The 19,988-nt window shown below is 44.9% G+C and overlaps 1 protein-coding gene across 4 annotated transcripts in view; it reads right to left on the bottom strand.

Annotated features, from left to right (window-relative positions):
* Positions 1-17,796, bottom strand: part of SORCS1 (sortilin related VPS10 domain containing receptor 1) — a 433,993-nt gene extending 416,197 nt beyond the window's left edge. For 2 of the 4 annotated variants that reach the window (XM_072130629.1, XM_072130630.1), the window contains exon 1: positions 16,757-17,796. In XM_072130629.1, the coding sequence (XP_071986730.1) occupies positions 16,757-17,569 (813 nt within the window). In that variant the 5' untranslated portion in view covers positions 17,570-17,796. The remainder of the gene's footprint in view (positions 1-16,756) is intronic. The other 2 variants (XM_072130632.1, XM_072130631.1) reach the window with 1 other exon arrangement.
* Between the last annotated feature and the right edge of the window lie 2,192 nt (positions 17,797-19,988).

The raw sequence follows: 19,988 nt of genomic DNA, 5'->3' as shown, positions 1-19,988 counted from the left end.
AAACCCGGGGCAATTCAGGTACAATCGGCGCAAATCGGAAATATTCGGGTAACACGTCGGGAAAACGCGAATCAGGCCCTTAGTAAATGACCCCCAATGAGTTCAAAGACACACCCAGCTTTCCCAAGATCAGAAAGGGAGCTGTCAATCACAGGCAACTCTGGGTGTGGTTTTCCAATTTGTGAGTTCTGACAATAATGTTACAATTATCAGGAGACCATCTCCTCTTAGATGACATTGGGTGACTCTTCAGGAGGAACTATGTGGTAGGTTGTTTCTACGTAATTCTCAAACTCAGTAACTAGTTCTCAACCTCAGTAATTAGTAACAGGCGAAAACTCAAGCCAAGAATAGTAGGAGATGGGGCAGAGGATGATTAGCCTACAGTGGGACCATTTGTGAGATGATTGAGTTTGACACTTCTGCATTACTAGAGACAAAGTCAAACATCTGACCCACTGCCAAGAGCAACACCATGGATGTCGTTCCCTGTTGGGTTTCAGAAAGTTCCTTCAATATCTACAAATTTACAGAACAATCGCAGATTGTATCATGGTGGTGCCTATGGCTATAAGGAAAAGTTCACATTGCCAATGGGTTGGGGTTAGGGTCTCAGGTCCTCTATAGACTTTCTGGTCAATGGTCAATTGTCTAATGTGTGTGGCCACCATCTCCACATCTGCACATCTATAGGACATTGCATATAACATTTATCTTGAGGGTTCATGTGTTTGTGTTGATCCTGTGACTAATGATAGTCTTCTGTATGCGGCCACCATAAACATACGTACTTGTAGCGTAATCTCCCATTCGGCTTAGCTACATCCTCGTCAAGGCTTCCAGCCCCCTCCTAAACAAGGCCCAATGACAGTAATGCGCTCGTCTTCTGGCAGTGACATTGAGCTTGTTGTCTGGTGTCCTCGCCATCACTTCTGATTTATCAATGCACTTTTGTGATGTCTGGAGAACACAAAGCCCGGAACGTAGAAAGCAGCTTCATTCCCTGCGTTGTATTAATCTGCGGCTCCCCATAAAACATAAATTATTATTATTTCCAGAAATTCTGCTTCCAGTCCTCTTAAGTGGCTCATTCATATCCTACAGGGAATCATTTACGCAGCGGCGGCCTCCGAGCCAAGTAAAACACTCTCAAAGTTGGGTAGAAAAAAAAAAGGAAAGTTCTAGAAAGGCCGCATTTTACACGGCACATCTTTCATCCCACCATTATGCCATCAGCCCTCATAATATTGAGGTTAAGATATTCTACAAGACCGGCATGTTTGATGGCCGCCAGGCACATTGCTAAGTCAGGAGTGATGGCTTCAATACATTACTTAAAGATGCTGCAAAGTCATCTTCTACTGGCCACATCGCCGCCTGCATCTCAATGACAATTTGTAAATCATCAGATGGCCGGGAAAAAAAGATTTCAAGAAATTACACCCAACATCAGCGACTCGATGCGTCCAGGAATAATCCCCCAATGTTAAAGAAACCTGCATGAGACATCAATTCTGAAACAATCCAAGTGAGTTACATCAGGATACTATCAATGGGGACAATCCTGAGATTATCCTGGTGGCAGGAGGATCTCAATGAGGTTCCAGTACTGTCATCTATGGATAAAACCATAAGGAGGAACCATGTTTTGGAATATATTTAAAATATGGTGTTCATCCACTAGGATAGGGAGATAATTGAGTCAACTCCATCAACTGGTACCATTTCTTCCTGTGAAGGAACAATCGTTTGGACACTAATATGGAATGGAGACCATATCATTCACCCACCTCTTTCCAATTGAGGTTGCCCATTGGAAGCTGCAGTAGCCAGTTATGTCAAATTGCCCAATGAGCTCTTCAACTACCCTCTGGACCTTCCACTTTCAGTTACTTGATGAAATAGGTCTGGTGGACTGTTTAAACTTAGATTTGCCTATTCTAACCCTATGGACTTGCTGACCCTCATGGAAAATAATTTGATCAAGAAGACCGACCACACAATAACTGTTGCTGCAAATGCAACCATCTTTATATCTGCTTGGGGAGATGCTTTCCAAATATACACCATCCTTATGGAAAACCTTCTGGTTGGGTGTTCCTACTAAACCATTACTGCACCTGCAAAGCTAATGGTCTTCAGATGATCTTAGGGTAAGGTTGTCCAAATATTGACCTCACAAGTGTCATGGAAAACCCTTTGATCAGGTGGTCCAAATAAACTATAACTGTACCTGATAATTTACTGAGCTTTAGTTGGAGTTAGATTTCCTATGTAAAAGCCCACAAGGTCTCTTGGAGAACCATCCTTTTGGGTGGACGATTTAACAATAACTATTTATGCAAATCTAGCCGTCTTTAGATCTGCTTGTGGTGATGCTGTCCAAATACAGACCTCACAATCCTCATGGAGAGGTAGTTGAACTAAACAATAGCTGCACCCGCACCTAATCTTCAGATGATCTTTGGGTTTGGTTGTCCAAATACGGACCTCACAAATGTCATGGAGAACCCTTTGATCAGGTGGTCCAACTTAACAATGAGGATATCCCAATATGGATCCAACAAACCTTCTGGTAGGGAGGTCCAACTAAACACTAAATGTGCCTTCACTAATGATCATTAGATGTGCCTGGGCTTTGGGCATCCAAACATGAACCTCACAAACCTCATGGAGAGACCACTAAACAATAACTACATGTAGATCTAAAAAATTTTTTATAAAATTTCAATAAAAACAAAGCCAGCTCATTTATCTTGCTAGACATAACCCAGATTCACACACTTCATGTAGAACACATTCTGAATCTTTCAAAACACCCAAATTAAGAGGATTGATAGGATCGGGCTCCACGCTCAGTCTTCTTTTTCCGCTTCTTCTTAATTTGGGACACTGGGCTCGGCTGCGCTCGTATTTGTCAATCTGTCATCTAAATTCTGGAACATATTCAATGAGATTTTTATAATTAGAGAAATTAAAATCAGCAGAAGATGCAGAGAAGCTATCTAGGAACTCACTGTCCCAAGCAAATCAATTTAATTAAAAAGTCGTCTTCAAACGAGAAAAATATTAACTTCAGGACCTAAATGGATGCATCACACTTTCCCTCTAATTTCTTGGATGTTCTTACTTATTGAAAACGTTTTTTTAGGGGGCGACAAAGACTCCAGGAGGAGGCTCCTCCCTTGTTGTCCAATGCATGAAGTCCATGAGATATGTGTTAATCCATTTTTAGTGAAATCTAATTTATCAAAAACCTTAACATGTAGTTTAGAGAGGTTGACTGCACCTTCTGTGTGAATATCAAGAGTGACTAGAGCAGCTCTTTGATTAAAGGCAACTTCCAATGTGAACAAGATATCGCAGGTTATCGTGAGGACATACGATAAGCAACTGATGAAGTTGAAGGTCTCAATGAGCGCTCCAAACCTAAAAATAACGGGAGTAGAGAACAACCATAGTCCAATCCAACTGAACCTACTGCCTGCATAACTAGTGCCTGAAGGGGTGAAATTGGTCAAAAAAACACTGTGACTCCTTTCATCTAGCGACCAGTCACAGTCCTAGGTGGTCAAACAACTGTACACTATTGTATTTCCATTATAGAGAACTGTATGTTAGATCTTCAGTCTGGCCTTCATGGACCACCCATGATACATAGTTTCTCCTACATCTGGTACTACATGTGCTCCTCAGCTCACATATACCGTAGATACAGTGTAACTTTTGACAACCACTGCCATCTTCACTCGATTTGCCACTGATCTGCTGAGTCGGACTTTGTGATTTGTTCTGTGCTGATTTGAAGTATCCGGACTACTAATTAAACCTTCCCGCTATAATTGGAGCCTGCATTAGTTCTGGATGGCTACAATCTCAATATAAAGTTAACACCGAGCTAAAGATTAGGCAATGGTGCCTGAGAAATAGGCAGCAGCAGTTTTCGTCACCTTGATTGACTTTTATGGGGTGAACATTGCCAAGCAGAGTTTGAGTAGGAAATTCTACTTCACATATACTCAATATAGGACTCCTCACTTGTTCCTCCACCCAACCCTACCACAACTGACCCCTTCTTCTTCCATTCATCATTGAGGAACATTTAAAGGGAACCTGTCACCAGGAGACCCATTTTTAGCACTCCCCCGGTCCCCACAGAGCATAGTACATACACTGCCAAGGTGTTTTTGTATAAAAAATAGGTTTTACAGAAAAAAAGATATGTTATATTGTACCTTTCATTAGCATCTGCTGTGTGACTAGGCAGTTGCCCAATGGGAGGGGCTGGAAAGGAGCAGTCCCCCCCCCACCCTTGGGAAACATGTGACCTTTTCAAATATATGAATAACTCCCCACACTCGGGATTGGCTGTCGCTAAGCCAAGTGATGGGTGTTTTCATATATTTGAAAAGGTCACATGGAGTAGTTGTTTCCCAAAGGTGGGGGGGAAACTGCTCCTTTCCAGCCCCTCCCAATAGGCAACTGCCTAGTCACACAGTGCTAAAAATGGGTCTCCTGGTGACAGGTTCCCTTTAATTGCAAGAAACCACCAGAAAGAGTGGTTCATCATTATTACAAGTTCTCCCTCAAAATGCTCCTTCAACATTCCAACTGCAGATACAAAAGTAGCGCTGATATAAACTGTGGACTCCCAACAGGCCATGATTCCTTAAGATGCCACCAAATGGAGCATAAACGGATCTTCAGCGAGTAAGCTCTCCAATTGCTGTGAAACTACAACCTATCGCATCTCCTAACACCCAAACGGCACATCAACTTGTAGCTATCCAGGTATTGTAAAACTACAACTTCCACCATGTCAAAGATGTCTTCGTCTTGACCACAAATGGGTAACTTTAAGCTGTAGTCCTCAATTGTAGACCAATAAAGCCAAATAGGGCCTCATCCTATATCCAGGTATAGTGATAATATGACTCCTAACATGTCCTGCCAATAAGGGATCTTCATCCTCCATCTCTCTAGATGTTGTGAAGCTTCATATCTCCAGATGTCCAATCAACCCATGACTACATCTCCTGATAAAGGGGTCAATGGGGTCTTCAATCTGTAGACTATCACCATAAGTCCCAGGAATGAACTAGTTGTATCGGTGTCTTGGTCAATACATGGTTAACAGAGATTGTCAATCCCATCCATAAAACCCGGTAATTTACAATTTTAATCACAAGTTCTAACCTTGACCATACCAAGGTGTCTGGAGAAGACCTTCATGGCCCAGGAACTCCTGACCTTCAGAGATTGAGGTGGTGGATCTGTGGTGGAGTGTGACTGCGGTGGCTTTAGTAACTCTACACATCCCTCGCGTCTGTGGACCTTGCTGGATTTGATATGTATGACGCGATTTGTAAACAGGGGGTGACCTTGTACGGCTAATGTGATTATGGTGCCGGCTTTCTAGAGGAACATGAATTAATTGGATCGTGTTCAATGAGCTCAATGTCTGCCAACACCGGGAAACAATCAGTTTACTTCTTCACATAATGATGAATAATGAATAATAAAGCGGAGGATGGGCGAGTCGGAGGGGTCTCCGCTAGAGGAGGGGTGGTCACTGACCTGAAAACACATTCTCCCATCAAGGAGGAGATTTACAGTAATTATAGGAGTGATACATTGTATACAAATCAATACATTGTGGTTAAAGGGGGACTCCATCACAATACATGAACATGAATGTAACAGCATCACAATAAGAACTTTTCCAGCTACTATCTGTCATCTTCAATGTAGAATCTTTATGTCCCATAATACCTTGTCTAAGAATAGGGGAAGAATCACAAATACCCTAATCTAAAGGGAACCTGTCAGCAGGTGTGACCATGAAGACTGCAGCCAGTGTTATGTATTGTCCCTGGAGAGATGTGCAATCAGACCTCACACTGCGGTGCTCTCTGCAGTGAGTGTTAAGTGTTGTCCCTGGAGAGATCCTTGATCAGACCTTTGTGTATCTTGTTAGTAGCAGCAGGACTGTGATATATGAAATTATATTCCAGGATTGTAGCTTCTCTAATGCACTGGGGTGTGTCCTCACACTGCTATACTCTATGCAGCCAGTGTTAGGTATTGTACCTGGAGAGATATGTAATCGTACAAATGTGAATATTAGTAGAAGCAGGACTGTTATATATGGGATTATATTCCAGGAATGTAACTTCTGTATGTGTACTGTGGGCAAGTCTTCACACTGCTGTGCTCTGTGCTCTCTGCTGCCAGTTTTAGGTATTGTACTTGGAGAGATGTGTAATCAGACACTTGTGTATGTTATTGTATGTTATTAGTAGAAGCAGGACTGTGAAATATGTATTTCTAATCCAGGATTGTGGCTTCTACATGTGCACTGGGGGTGTCTCCTCACACTGCTGTGCTCTGGCTTTAGCAGTGTGTGGACATGTCCCCAGTGCACTTGGAGAAGTTACAACCCTTTAATTTAAATCCACATTTTACAGTCCTGCTGCTACTAATACATAACACTTGATGCAGAGAACACAGAGCACAGCAGTGTGAGGCCTTTACCTTCTTTCCAGTGCAGTTTAGGTAGCTACAGTCCTACATAAGGATTCACATGATAAACCTCACTATATATCAGATCAGGTTTCCTTTTAGGAATGACAGGCTGTATCTACAACACCAGTATGTCCAAAATGAAAATGACGGCCTCCGAAAAGCAGTGGTCTTGTATCAATTAAAGGGATCCCTACGTGTAACAATCCCTATTTGCTAGAAGAATCCAGGGCCACAATTATAATCAATCAGAAAATCTATAAGCTCAATCTCCCTGCAGCTCCCCCGCAGGTGGAATGAGTAATTACACTGTTTTGTTTATTTCAATGTGTTACTTTTCCTCCTCGGTGGTGAAGATCAAAATATTGGGGGGTGGTCCCATATAAATTATATGGCCGGAGTCCATGGTACATAGAGATTTACTCTGCTTGCTGACTGCATCCAGCTACAGCACAAATTAAAGGCGCAGTCTACAATCCACCATGTCATTGAGTGTGTATAGAGGGAGCTCCCATCTTGGGGACCTCCAATGTTGCCCCCATGTTCCCCCCTGTCACCCCTCCCCTGAGTTCAGACGCCGCACTGCTCGCCCCAGTGTCCCCGCATCCATCAGCATGTTAATAGTTCATTATATCCCTGTATAATATTCTGTACCCTAAATCACGGTGGCGGCTCGGACCGGCCATCTGCCGCACTTGGCTGACCTTCTCTTCCAGGATTCGCCTGCTCTCGGCGTTCCAGACATTTTAAGCGTCCTGTGATTTCCAGAGCTTCCAATGGAAGACATAAAACCAGATTTACAGACGACACGTACTATACCGTCACATGGTGCACAAAATCATCCCACGATGAGCAAGTGGTGTAACCCGCCAGCGACCTTGATGTAGCCCCATACAATGTTGTAATACATTGTAGTGATAAATACCAGCGCCACGCAGTGCAGTGCCCAGATAATGGCGCCATATGGTGCTCACACAATGTATCTGCATATTATAAATGAATAAAATAATAAATAATACTGCCATTTAGTAACCCAATAACAGCTCCATACATTAATCTACTATCAAGGTATCTGAGCTCACATTTCCCGAGTCTCCTGCTGGTTCAGTGTCTGCACATCCTAGTAATCGCCACTCTGGGCAGCAAAGCTTACACTCTATAATTACACCGCCACCTGCTAAAACAGACTCTCCATGAACATAATACAGAATACATCATCATAGAAGCTTAGCTCAGCAGTAACAAACACGTTTCTGTAGTAACCCGGAGAGATGGGAAAGCAGAAGCACGAGGTCCGGGGAACTTTGTTATGTAGATGATGTGGCGGTAATATGTCCATGGTGACTGATATTTAATGACTGTATTCCAATATTTCCCGGAAGAATAAAAGAAAAATGCACAATGCAAGAAAAACACAATGCAACAAAAACACAATGCAACAAAAACACAATGCAGACTTCCAAGAAGACGAATATGTTCCTAAATTACATTTACATATAAAGGTGCAATAACAAGACTGCTACAAGAAGAAACATTGAAGAATACCAGGGTGCCCTATGGGTGGGTGCCACAGGGGGCAGTTATTATACAGGGGTCACACTTATAATTACAGTTTCATAGGGGGCAGTATTTGTGGTGTCACCGCAGTCAGTATTAGAAGGGTTATAGTTACCTTTGGGGAGTTATAGGAGGTAATATAGGAGAGGGCAGTTATCAGTGCGGTGCCATAGGGTGCAGTGTTAGAGGGGACACAGTTATCCGTGCAGTGCCATAGGGGTCAGTACTGGAGGGGGTCACTCTTACCAGAGGGGTTTCATAAGGTGCAGTGTTAGTGGGGCACAGTTATCAGCGCAGTACAATAGGGAGCAGTATTGGATGAGATCACTGTTAGTTATGGGGTGCCATAGGGAGCAATATTGGAAGGGTGACACTTACCAGTGGGGTGCCATAGTGGGTAATAATAATATCACATTCTGGGATTCTTGATTCTTTGGATGGAGTGTAGAGCCGGTGATTTATTCTAGTGCCCAGATTCAGGGTCAGGAAGGGATTTTTCTCCTACTATGGGGTATTGTCATTATTATTATGTAGGATTATGGGTTGGGTGTGATGGACCTGCATCTTTATTCATCCTTATCTCCTCTGATACACATTTGACTCTGCTACGTCCACACATTGGGCCACATTTACTAAGCTCCGAGCGCCATTTTTCTGTCGTACTTTGCACGTTCTTTCTGGTAAAAACTGCTTGCACGGGTATTTAAGAAGTGTCTGCGCCATAAATGTGTCACGCACAATCGTTTTGTGTCACAGTTGCATTATTCTTCCTGCGGCACAAATTTCTGCACTGAAGGGGACGTTCTGGTGCTCAGTCGGACCGTGCGCCAGATTTATCATGCAAAGTCCAACAGTAATGTGTTGCACGGTGCATGTTAAAAAAAAGTTGGTGCAGTCTGTCGGGGCAGTTGAGGGGGCAGATTCATGAAGAACGGGTGCCACAAATCCTGAATCTGAGCACATCTCACCCCGTGCGGCAGGCATAGCTGGAGGTGCAGGGTCAGGACACCTGCAGCACATCTCGCTCCCATGTAGCAGGCATAGCTGGTGGCACAAGGTCATCTGCAGCATATCGCGCCCCCATGTGGCAGGCATAGCTGGAGTTGCAGGGTCAGGACACCTGCAGCACATCGCACCTCCATGTGGCAGGCATGTGGCAGGCAGACAGGGTCAGGACACCTGCAGCACATCGCGCCCCCATGCGGCTGGCATAGTGGGCGGTGCAGGGTCAGGACACCTGCAGCACATCGCGCCCCCATGCGGCTGGCATAGTGGGCGGTGCAGGGTCAGGACACCTGCAGCACATCGCGCCCCCATGTGGCAGGCAGACAGGGTCAGGACACCTGCAGCACATCGCACCTCCATGTGGCAGGCATAGCTTGCAGTGCAGGGTCAGGACACCTGCAGCACATCGCGCCCCCATGTGGCAGGCATAGCTTGCGGTGCAGGGTCAGGACCCCCATGCAGCTGGCATAGTGGGCGGTGCAGGGTCAGGACACCTGCAGCATTTCACGCCCCCTTGCGGCTGGCATAGCTGGCGGTCCGTCCTGCTGATAACCAGGCAGCGCACACCGCGTCCTCTGAACTCCTGCATAATTGACTGGACGGATCGGCTGCAAAGTTATTAAATGCCCTGGAAAATAATAGTCTTCATTATTTAAAGATGAGCGCGGTCGTGACGTGATCGGCTGCCAAGTGGCCTGCGGGCGCCTGTGGCGGCTGCATTGTGGCGCTCGGAGCCGCAGTCCTCCAGGAACAATATCCCATCATGCCATTAGGCCGCATCTACTTAGTCCATTAAGTCTTTATTTAATGATATGATTTTATTTTATGGAGGAGAATCCTCAGGACATTCCGGGGAATTAACAGAGAATATGCAGAAAAAGTCAAAAGGATTGTTCTGTGGCCAATACATTGAATTCTGAGACTTGTGCGGGGTCATGTGATGAGATCAGGGAAAGCTGTGAATGTCACTGGTGTACGCAAAGGGTGATGAACTACAACTCCCAGCATGCCCTGCAGGACCTGCTCCTGGTGCTGCAGGACCTTGACTCTGTATGGATGCAGAGAGACTCATCCATAGACCTGGCATACCTGGCATATATCCTGAAATACTCTGTGCTGCTGGGACGCCTGGCCTAAGTGTGTGACCTCATCTATCATCAACATCAATGTTAATGATGTTATATCTAAGGACGAGAACGAGTATTCTCAAAACATATACTCAGTTATCCTCAAAAAAGATATCGCCGGATTTCTTAGTTCTTTTTCTCCTCTCTCTGGCTAACAAAGTACAAGACTGCACTACGGAGCACTGCTACATCTGTCACTCTCAGCACTGCTACATCTGACACTCTCAGCACTGCTACATCTGTCACTCTCAGCACTGCTACATCTGTCACTCTCAGCACTGCTACATCTGTCACTCTGAGCACAGCTACATCTGACACTCTCAGCACTGCTACATCTGACACTCTCAGCACTGCTACATCTGGCACTCTCAGCACTGCTACATCTGACACTCTCAGCACTGCTACATCTGGCACTCTCAGCACTGCTATAGGGCCCCTGCTCAGCACTGCTACATCTGACAATCTTTGTGCTGTTCCATTTGATCATCTTCTCTCTGCCCTGCTACATCAGAGACCCCACTATTTGTCGCTCTCATCTTCTGAGGCGCTCAGTTCTGCTACATCTGACAGACTCATTTCCGCCGCACCTGACATACTCAGTTCAGCTGTTACATTTGATAGGCTTTACTCTGCCACATCAGATAATCTCAGCTCTGCTTCATCTCATACTCTGAATTAAGCTTCATGTAACAATCTTTGTTCTTCTACCACTCACAATCTCAGCTCTGCTACATCTAGCACTGTTCTGCTCAGACCCGTCCTCTGAACTGTTACATCTAACACTCTTAACCCTGCTACATCAGAGACTTCTGATAATCAAAGTGCTTCTATGTCAATAATCCTGACATGTTCAGCACAGCACTTTCAGATGCTATCATATATGACAATCTCAGCTCTACTACAACTATAAGTGTTTGATATCATGCACTTTTATATCAGCTACATCTGAACACCTCAGCACAGCTTCATCAGACCCACCTGACCCCTTCAGCTCTGCTTCATCAGACACACATCTAACTCCCTCAGCACTTCTACATCAGACACACATCTGACACTCTCAGCTCTGCTACATCAGACACACCTGACCCCTTCAGCTCTGCTACATCAGAAACACAGCTGCCCTTGTTGGCTTGGTTACACTAGACACTTTTCTAACTCCCTCAGCTCTGCTACATCAGACACACATCCGAAACTCTCAGCCGTGCTACATCTGACACTCTCAGCCCTGCTACATCTGACACACATCTAACTCCCTCAGCCCTGCTACATCAGAAAAATATATGACCCCTTAGCACTGCTACATCAGACACACATCCGACCCTCTCGGCTCTGCTACATCTGACACTCTCAGCCCTGCTACATCTGACACACATCTAACTCCCTCAGCTCTGCTACATCAGAAAAACATATGACCCCGTAGCACTGCTACATCAGACACACACCTGACCCTCTCGGCTCTGCTACATCTGACACTCTCAGCCCTGCTACATCTGACACACATTTAACTCCCTCAGCTCTGCTACATCAGAAAAACATATGACCCCTTAGCACTGCTACATCAGACACACACCTGACCCTCTCGGCTCTGCTACATCTGACACTCTCAGCCCTGCTACATCTGACACACATCTAACTCCCTCAGCTCTGCTACATCAGAAAAGCATATGACCCCTTAGCACTGCTACATCAGACACGCACCTGACCCTCTCGGCTCTGCTACATCTGACACTCTCAGCCCTGCTACATCTGACACACATTTAACTCCCTCAGCTCTGCTACATCAGAAAAACATATGACCCCTTAGCACTGCTACATCAGACACACACCTGACCCTCTCGGCTCTGCTACATCTGACACTCTCAGCCCTGCTACATCTGACACACATCTAACTCCCTCAGCTCTGCTACATCAGAAAAGCATATGACCCCTTAGCACTGCTACATCAGACACGCACCTGACCCTCTCGGCTCTGCTACATCTGACACTCTCAGCCCTGCTACATCTGACACACATTTAACTCCCTCAGCTCTGCTACATCAGAAAAACATATGACCCCTTAGCACTGCTACATCAGACACACACCTGACCCTCTCGGCTCTGCTACATCTGACACTCTCAGCCCTGCTACATCTGACACACATCTAACTCCCTCAGCTCTGCTACATCAGAAAAGCATATGACCCCTTAGCACTGCTACATCAGACACGCACCTGACCCTCTCGGCTCTGCTACATCTGACACTCTCAGCCCTGCTACATCTGACACACATCTAACTCCCTCAGCTCTGCTACATCAGAAAAACATATGACCCCTTAGCACTGCTACATCAGACACACACCTGACCCTCTCGGCTCTGCTACATCTGACACTCTCAGCCCTGCTACATCTGACACACATCTAACTCCCTCAGCTCTGCTACATCAGAAAAACATATGACCCCTTAGCACTGCTACATCAGACACACACCTGACCCTATTGGCTCTGCTACATCTGACACTCTCAGCTCTGCTACATCTGACACACATCTAACTCCCTCAGCCCTGCTACATCAGAAAAACATATGACCCCGTAGCACTGCTACATCAGACACGCACCTGACCCTCTCGGCTCTGCTACATCTTCTTGTCATTCCGCAGCAGAGCACACAGGCGCGGCGCTGTAATAATTGATGATTTCACAGATGTACATGTGAGTGATGAGATGTTTCTCTACATGTGTCCGTGTGTTTCATATGTATGAGTGATCCCGCTGCACATGAATAATTCCCGCTAATCTCATCATGGAGGACGCCGCGCTGCGCCATTTATTATGGTCATGATGGAGAGCGACATTTATATATATATATGTAAAGTTCCAATCTCTGCAACCAGAAGAGACCCAAATAATCATAGACAGATCCTCTGATTTCTTCACAGCGCCCCCTTCTGGCCACAGCTACCTATAGGAAGACTGTCAGGAGCTGTGCCCATAAAGACTGCAGCCAGTGCTATGTATTGTCCCTGGGGAGATGTGTACAGACCTTTAGTGTATGTTGTTAGTAGCAGCAGAACTGTGATATATGGATTTATATTCCAGGATTAAAGCTTCTCCAAGTTCACGGGGGTGTGTCCTCACACTGCTGTGTTCTGTGTTCTCTGCAGCCAGTGTTAGATATTGTCCCAAGAGAGATGTGTAATCAGACCTTTGTTTATGTTGTTAGTAGCAGCAGCACTGTGAGATATACATTTCTCGCAGTGCGATCAAGGCACGTCCTCACACTGCTGTGCTGTGTACTCTCTACAGATAGTGTTGGGTATTGTCCCTCAGGAGATGTGTAATCAGATCTGTGTTTATGTTGTTAGTAGCAGCAGGACTGTGATATATGGATTTATATTCCAGGATTATAGCTTCACAAAGTGCATTAGGGGTGTGTTCTGACACTGCTGTGCTCTGTGTTCTCTGCAGACATTGTTATGTATTTTTCTTGGAGAGAGGTATAATCATACTTTTATGCATGCTTTTAGTAGCAGCAGGACTGTGATATATGAATTTATATTCCAGGATTGTAGCTCCTTGAACTGGAGGTGCTCTCTGCACGGGGTGTCCCCAAGAGAGATGTGTAATCAGACCTTTGTTTATGTTGTTAGTAGCAGCAGGACTGTGATATATGGATTTATATTCCAGGATAGTAGCTTCTATCTGTTCACTGAGGGACATGTCCTCACACTGCTGTGCTCTGTACTCTCTAAGGGTAATATTAGGTAATGGCCCTGAGGAGATATGTAATCATACCTTTGCTTAACTGAATACACTGGAGGAATGTCCTCACACTGCTGTGCTCTGTACTCTCGCAGTGTTAGCTTTTGGGCCTGAGGAGCCCTGTGGACTTGGAGATGCTACAATCCTTGACTATAAATCCATCTATCACAGTCCTGCTGCTACTAACAACATACACAAAGGTCTGATTACACATCTCTCCAGGGGCAATACATAACACTGGCTGCATACAGCACAAAGCACAGCAGTGTGAGGACACTCCCAGTGCACTTGGTGAAGCCTGGAATATAAATCCATATATCACAATCCTGCTGCTACTAACAACATACACAGAGATCCGATTACACATCTCTCCAGGGACAATACTTAACACTGGATGTTGTCTCCATGGTCACATTTGCTGACAGGTTTCCTTAACTCTTATAAATTAGAATTTCTTGAGAACGGTCCCATAATGTGCACTGAAATATCAATAGATATAAAGATAGATAGATATGAGATAGATATGAGATAGATAGATAGATATGAGATAGATAGATAGATATGAGATAGATAGATAGATAGATAGATAGATAGATAGATAGATAGATAGATAGATAGATAGATATGAGATAGATAGATAGGAGATAGATAGATAGATAGATAGATAGATAGGAGATAGATAGATAGATATGAGATAGATAGATAGATATGACATATATATGAGATAGATAGATAGATAGATAGATAGGATAGAGAGATAGATAGATAGATAGATAGATATGAGATAGATAGATAGATACATAGATAGACATGAAATAGATAGATAGATAGATAGATAGATAGATAGATAGATAGATAGATAGATACGAGATGGATAGATAGATAGATACATATGAAATAGATAGATATGAGATAGATAGATAGATATTGGATAGATAGATAGATAGATAGATAGATAGATAGATAGATATGAGATAGATAGATAGGATAGAGAGATATGATGTGTTGGTGGATACGTCATGTGACATCCAGTTGATGCTGATGTAATGTAATTTCCCATATTGATAACTGCAGGTGTGAACAAGGATGAGGAGATTCTACAACTCACATGATTCTTCCCTTCACACAAGAGTCAGAATTCACAAAAACCCCACATTGTGTGGGAGTACTACAAGTAGCAGCATACCCAGGGGTGCTGGCAGGTGCAGCCGCTGTGATGGGTGATTCTCCAACCTCCGGGGGGTTAATTCTGTTTACTTTGTATCGCTGGATATTTACAGTTAACCCTTGCAGCTCCAGCAGATGTGCAGATGCCATGTATGGTGCCCTGTGCCACAGTAACCATGACAGCCGCAGTCCACACACCGGGCAGCGCACAGTCCCCCAGAAAGCATCAGGGAGGTTCACATGGTACACACCATGTATTACATGTCCTACTGTACTTAATAATTATACACACACATTTTACCTATAGATGCAAATATTATACAAAGATCATATATCCACGTATTATACATACACACGCTAGGCATACACAGGGTATATGTATACACATGTTATACACATACACTGCTTATACATTCTATATACACCTTGTACATACATATAATCCTGTATATAGAGAACACATAGATGATTGATTCCCAGTGATTGGTGGGGGGTGCACTGGGGAGGTCTCAGCCCTCTCTCTCTCCCTCTCTCTCTCTCTCTTTATAACTTTTGTAGCATCTGTTAGAATGTATCATAATAATAACGTTATAAAGTACAAGGAAAACTTGATAAAAACAATACAGGCGCCTCCTCTTCTAAGCTGTTATTATACACAGCAGATGATTATTAAAAAAAAACACGCAACATATGGTCACTGGGAGTGAAGGAGAAGAGGAAGGTGAAGGAAAATAGAAGAAGTGGAAGATGAAGAAGGAAAAGAAGAAGAAGAGGAAGGGAAATAGAAGAAGTGGAAGATGAAGAAGAAGAGGAAGGGGAATAGAAGAAGAGGAGAAAATAGAAGAGGAAGTAAAAGAGAAAAAGTGGAAGATGAAGAAGAAGAAAAAGGAGATGAAGGAAAATAGAAAAAGTGGAAGAGGAAGTAGAAGAGAAAAAGTGGAAGAGGAAGAAGAAGGAAAATAGAAGGAGGAAGGTAAAGTAGAAGAAGAAGAGAAAGAAAAAGGAAAGAGTAGAAGATGTTGAGGAACAAGTAGAGTAAAGGAAGAAATATAAAAAGTGGAAAAAGATGAAGAATGAGTAGAAGAAAAGGAAGAAGACGAACAGGCAGAGGCAGAAGAAGAAGAAGAAGAGGTTGTAGAAGAGGGAAAAAAGAGGAAGAAGAAGTAAGGTGATGATGAGCATGTAATAGGAGAAGGTTGTGGCTTACATCTTGGTATTTAGTAATATTTAGCCATAAATAGTGAGGGGACATTTGGTGGTCATAATGTCACCAGAAGCCAAGACAAGCAGAAGAAGAAGGCTGGTGACATCTCTACTGCTTGGCAAGAAGAAGCCATATGGTGGGAACATTGGGAATGTCACAAAGAAACCTGGCGATCTTCTCCCCTAAACAGGACGTAACCAGGAGTAAAGACAAGAAGAAGAGAGCTGGAGGCATCTCCACTGCTTGTCATGATATTAGGTGGTAACATTGGGAACATCACAAAGGCACCAGGGGACCCCAACCCCAAACAGGACATTGTAGAGGAACACTGGGCATATAGTCACCTGATTTATCAACATCATCACCCTCCCCAGAGCCACATATTGAGGGATACCATACAGTTATTGCCAGTATGAGGGGCATGCCCAGTACTCACGCTGCTGTTGTGCCCGGACCAGTGCACCATGGCTTGATTGTGAGCAGAATCCCCGGTCAGTGCAAACGTTGTGCTGCTCAACTTCAGTTCCTCCACACGGAAGCGGCTGACTCTGTCTGGGTCACTGGCTTGTGCTCGGGTCACCCTGTGCCCTTCTGCTTCTCTGACCCTTCTCCCTGCCCGGCTGGGCATCTCTGCTGACTCTCTGGCATGGTGCCCACTTGGCATATGTGTAGGGAGCGCTGCACCTGTGAGGGGCTCAGAAACCATCACCCTACTCATACTGTCACCTTCATCATCCGTAGCCCCCCTCAAGTGTCCTGTCCTTATCTTCTCACTGGTCTGTGTACCCCAGTAGTGCCCATCACCCACAAACTGGACCGTCCTATCACCGGCATCGGTACCCCCAATCTGATCAGCCCTTCCACTCAAGTCACTGTCTGCATCCATAAAGTCACCCCCTTGCCCCCTGCTCTCCCACATATCCGAGGAACTGGCACTGGCATCCTCTAACCTGTCACCAGCTCCTTCATACCCTTCTGCCCAATATCTGCCATTCCCCCCTCTTTCTGCCCTGCTCCAGGCACCAGGGTCCCGCTCGTTGTCCCAGTCATTCTTCATCTGGCCATAAGTCTCTGGCCAGTCCCCCGCTGCACCCCCCTGCACCCTCTTGACAATGTGCCCAGCACCTGTGCCCTGCAGTCGGATGTGATGGTGACAGGATGAGCAGGTCAGGTCTCCTTCGCCCTCTCTTGGCATCCATAAGACAGTGGTGAATAAGAGCAGCAGCCCCCAGTCTGGGAGACCCCCCATGCCAGCAGCTCCTTGAGGTGCCCCCCTCTCACTCCAACTCCATAGAAGTTTCTCCGCTCTCAGTCTGGAAAAAAGGAATCTTCTTGCAGAGCGGATGGTGTCGCTCGGGGTTTTGATGAAGGATCTGGCAGACAGGGGTGGAGCTGGATGGAGGGAGAGGATGGAGCTGAGGATGGAGACACCAGCAATGGATATGGGGAGGCAAAGTTGAAGTGGGAACTGAGGGACTGAGAGACAGCGAGGGAGGAGGAGGGAGAGCAATGAGACTGCAGAGCGCAGAGACTGCTCCCTGCACCAGCAGACACATGGCTTTAACCCAATCTATGCCACAGGGGGGCAGCAATGTCTTCTCCGGCAGCACAGAGGTTAAAGATGTCCTCCCAGGTGGCTATGCCAGGGACTTCTGCAGGTGTAGCAGGGCTGAATTTGTTATTGCACTCAGTACAATAATTTACAATATGAGATTACAATATTACTGTAAATTATACTATATGACAAGCTCAGCTCTGCTGCATCTGACAGGTTGATAAACTCAAGAACGTTAGATATAAGAGTCCTTCACACCGGACACACCTGACACATCTAGCACTGCTACATCTGTATGTCTAGGAACCTGCTTGTTTGTATCTGACAACTGAGCAGCGCTTCACCGGACAACATTTGCAATGTTACATTTGGGATACTCCGCTCTGCTACACTACTGTAGTATCTGCAGGACTTCTGCTCCATTGTGGTAGAACTGACAAACATCTCACTGACTCAGCTAAACATCTGAAAAGTGCTGGACACATGTCAGACCTTTGTATACTTTGCTAGTAGCAGCAGGACTGTGATATATGGATTTAATCCAGGATTGTAGTTTCTCCAAGTGAATTAGAGGTGTGTCCTCACACTGCTGTGCTCAGTGCTCTGTACTCTCTGCAATCAGTGTTGTGTATTGTCCCTGAACAGATGTGTAATCAGACTTTTGTGTACTTTGTTAGTAGCAGCAGGACTGTGATATATGGATTTATATTCCAGGATTGTAGTTTCTCTAAGTGAATTAGAGGGATGTCCTCACACTGCTGTGCTCAGTGCTCTGTACTCTCTGCAATCAGTGTTGTGTATTGTCCCTGAACAGATGTGTAATCAGACTTTTGTAGCAGCAAAACTATGAAATATGGATTAATATTCCAGAATTGTAGCTTCTTCAAATGCATGGGGGAGGGGTGTCCTCACACAGCTGTGCTTTTTGTATTGGCCTGTCCCACATCCCCTTTTCTCTGTGTGACTGTTGTAGTATTCATCCAGAACCCTAAAATGTCTATTTCTCACACTGGAGAAGCAGCCCAATTCAGAGAGCCAGTACACAGCAGTGTGAGGAATAGCCCTTGTACATTTGATCCATTGAGAGAATGAAGGTCTCTATAATCCTCTGAGGACTGGGTGATTCTGTGACTCAATAATTTCAGGGACATGATAAGGTAAAGGTGTCCTGGATCCAAGAACAAGAGAAGGAAGTGATGAGGATCAGAACTGGCTGACACAAGAGGAAAATAGCACACTGTGTGGTGGTAAAAAGAACAAAGAGGGTTTCATCATAACCATCTCATACCTGTGCCTAAAACCAGCTGAAGTTTTTTTAACACATCATAACGAGCCAAGTCCAGGGACTGTTAGGGGACTGTCTAGATAAAACTGTAACAGACCCTCAGCTGTGAGAAGCGCTTTCTGTCCTACTTATTGACAAAATATAGAAAATAATAATAATAAATTCTGTAAATAAATCTATTTCTTGATGAATGTTCTCGCAGTGTCCAAATCCATTTGGGTTCGGGTTTGGACACCGGAACCAAACTTTTGTTCAGGGTTTCGGAAAAACTTGCCTACCCCGACCTTACTGGGTCCGCTCGTCACTGATCTGGACTGTAAAAATATAATATTATTTTTAAAAAGTTATCATTTATTAAAAGTATCTAAATATTCAATAACAAGAAGCCAAAAATACACAGAAATGTAAATATTTACTGATCATAAATTTATTATCGTTATGATGATGATGATGATAATCTTAACCCTTGGTTGCCCTGTGACATGGCAGCATGGGGGCAGCGGAGCAGTGGCGGAGCAGTCACGGAGGGGACAAGCTGTCATTTTACTCGTCTCTGTGATGTTTTCTATATTTTTCTTGGCTGGATGTCAGGCGGGAGGTTGGCAGAGTCTTCCAGTGGCCGTCACGGTGCCCGCAGCACACAGCTGCCCCCCTGTCTATCACCAGCCGCCCCCCCCCTGCTGCTGCATCATCCCCACTACAAGGACAGTGCCACCTATACACTTCCCTATAGAGAGGGGGAGGTCACAGCAACTGACACCCCCAAAGTCATCCATATAAAGGGGAACTCCGGTCACCGTGCAACATCACACCCCGAGAGCCCGGCAC

Source organism: Engystomops pustulosus, chromosome 11 (assembly GCF_040894005.1).
Source record: "Engystomops pustulosus chromosome 11, aEngPut4.maternal, whole genome shotgun sequence".
NCBI lineage: Eukaryota > Metazoa > Chordata > Amphibia > Anura > Leptodactylidae > Engystomops > Engystomops pustulosus.
The sequence above is the reverse complement of the archived record's forward strand: the minus strand, read 5'-3'. Positions and strand labels throughout refer to the sequence as shown.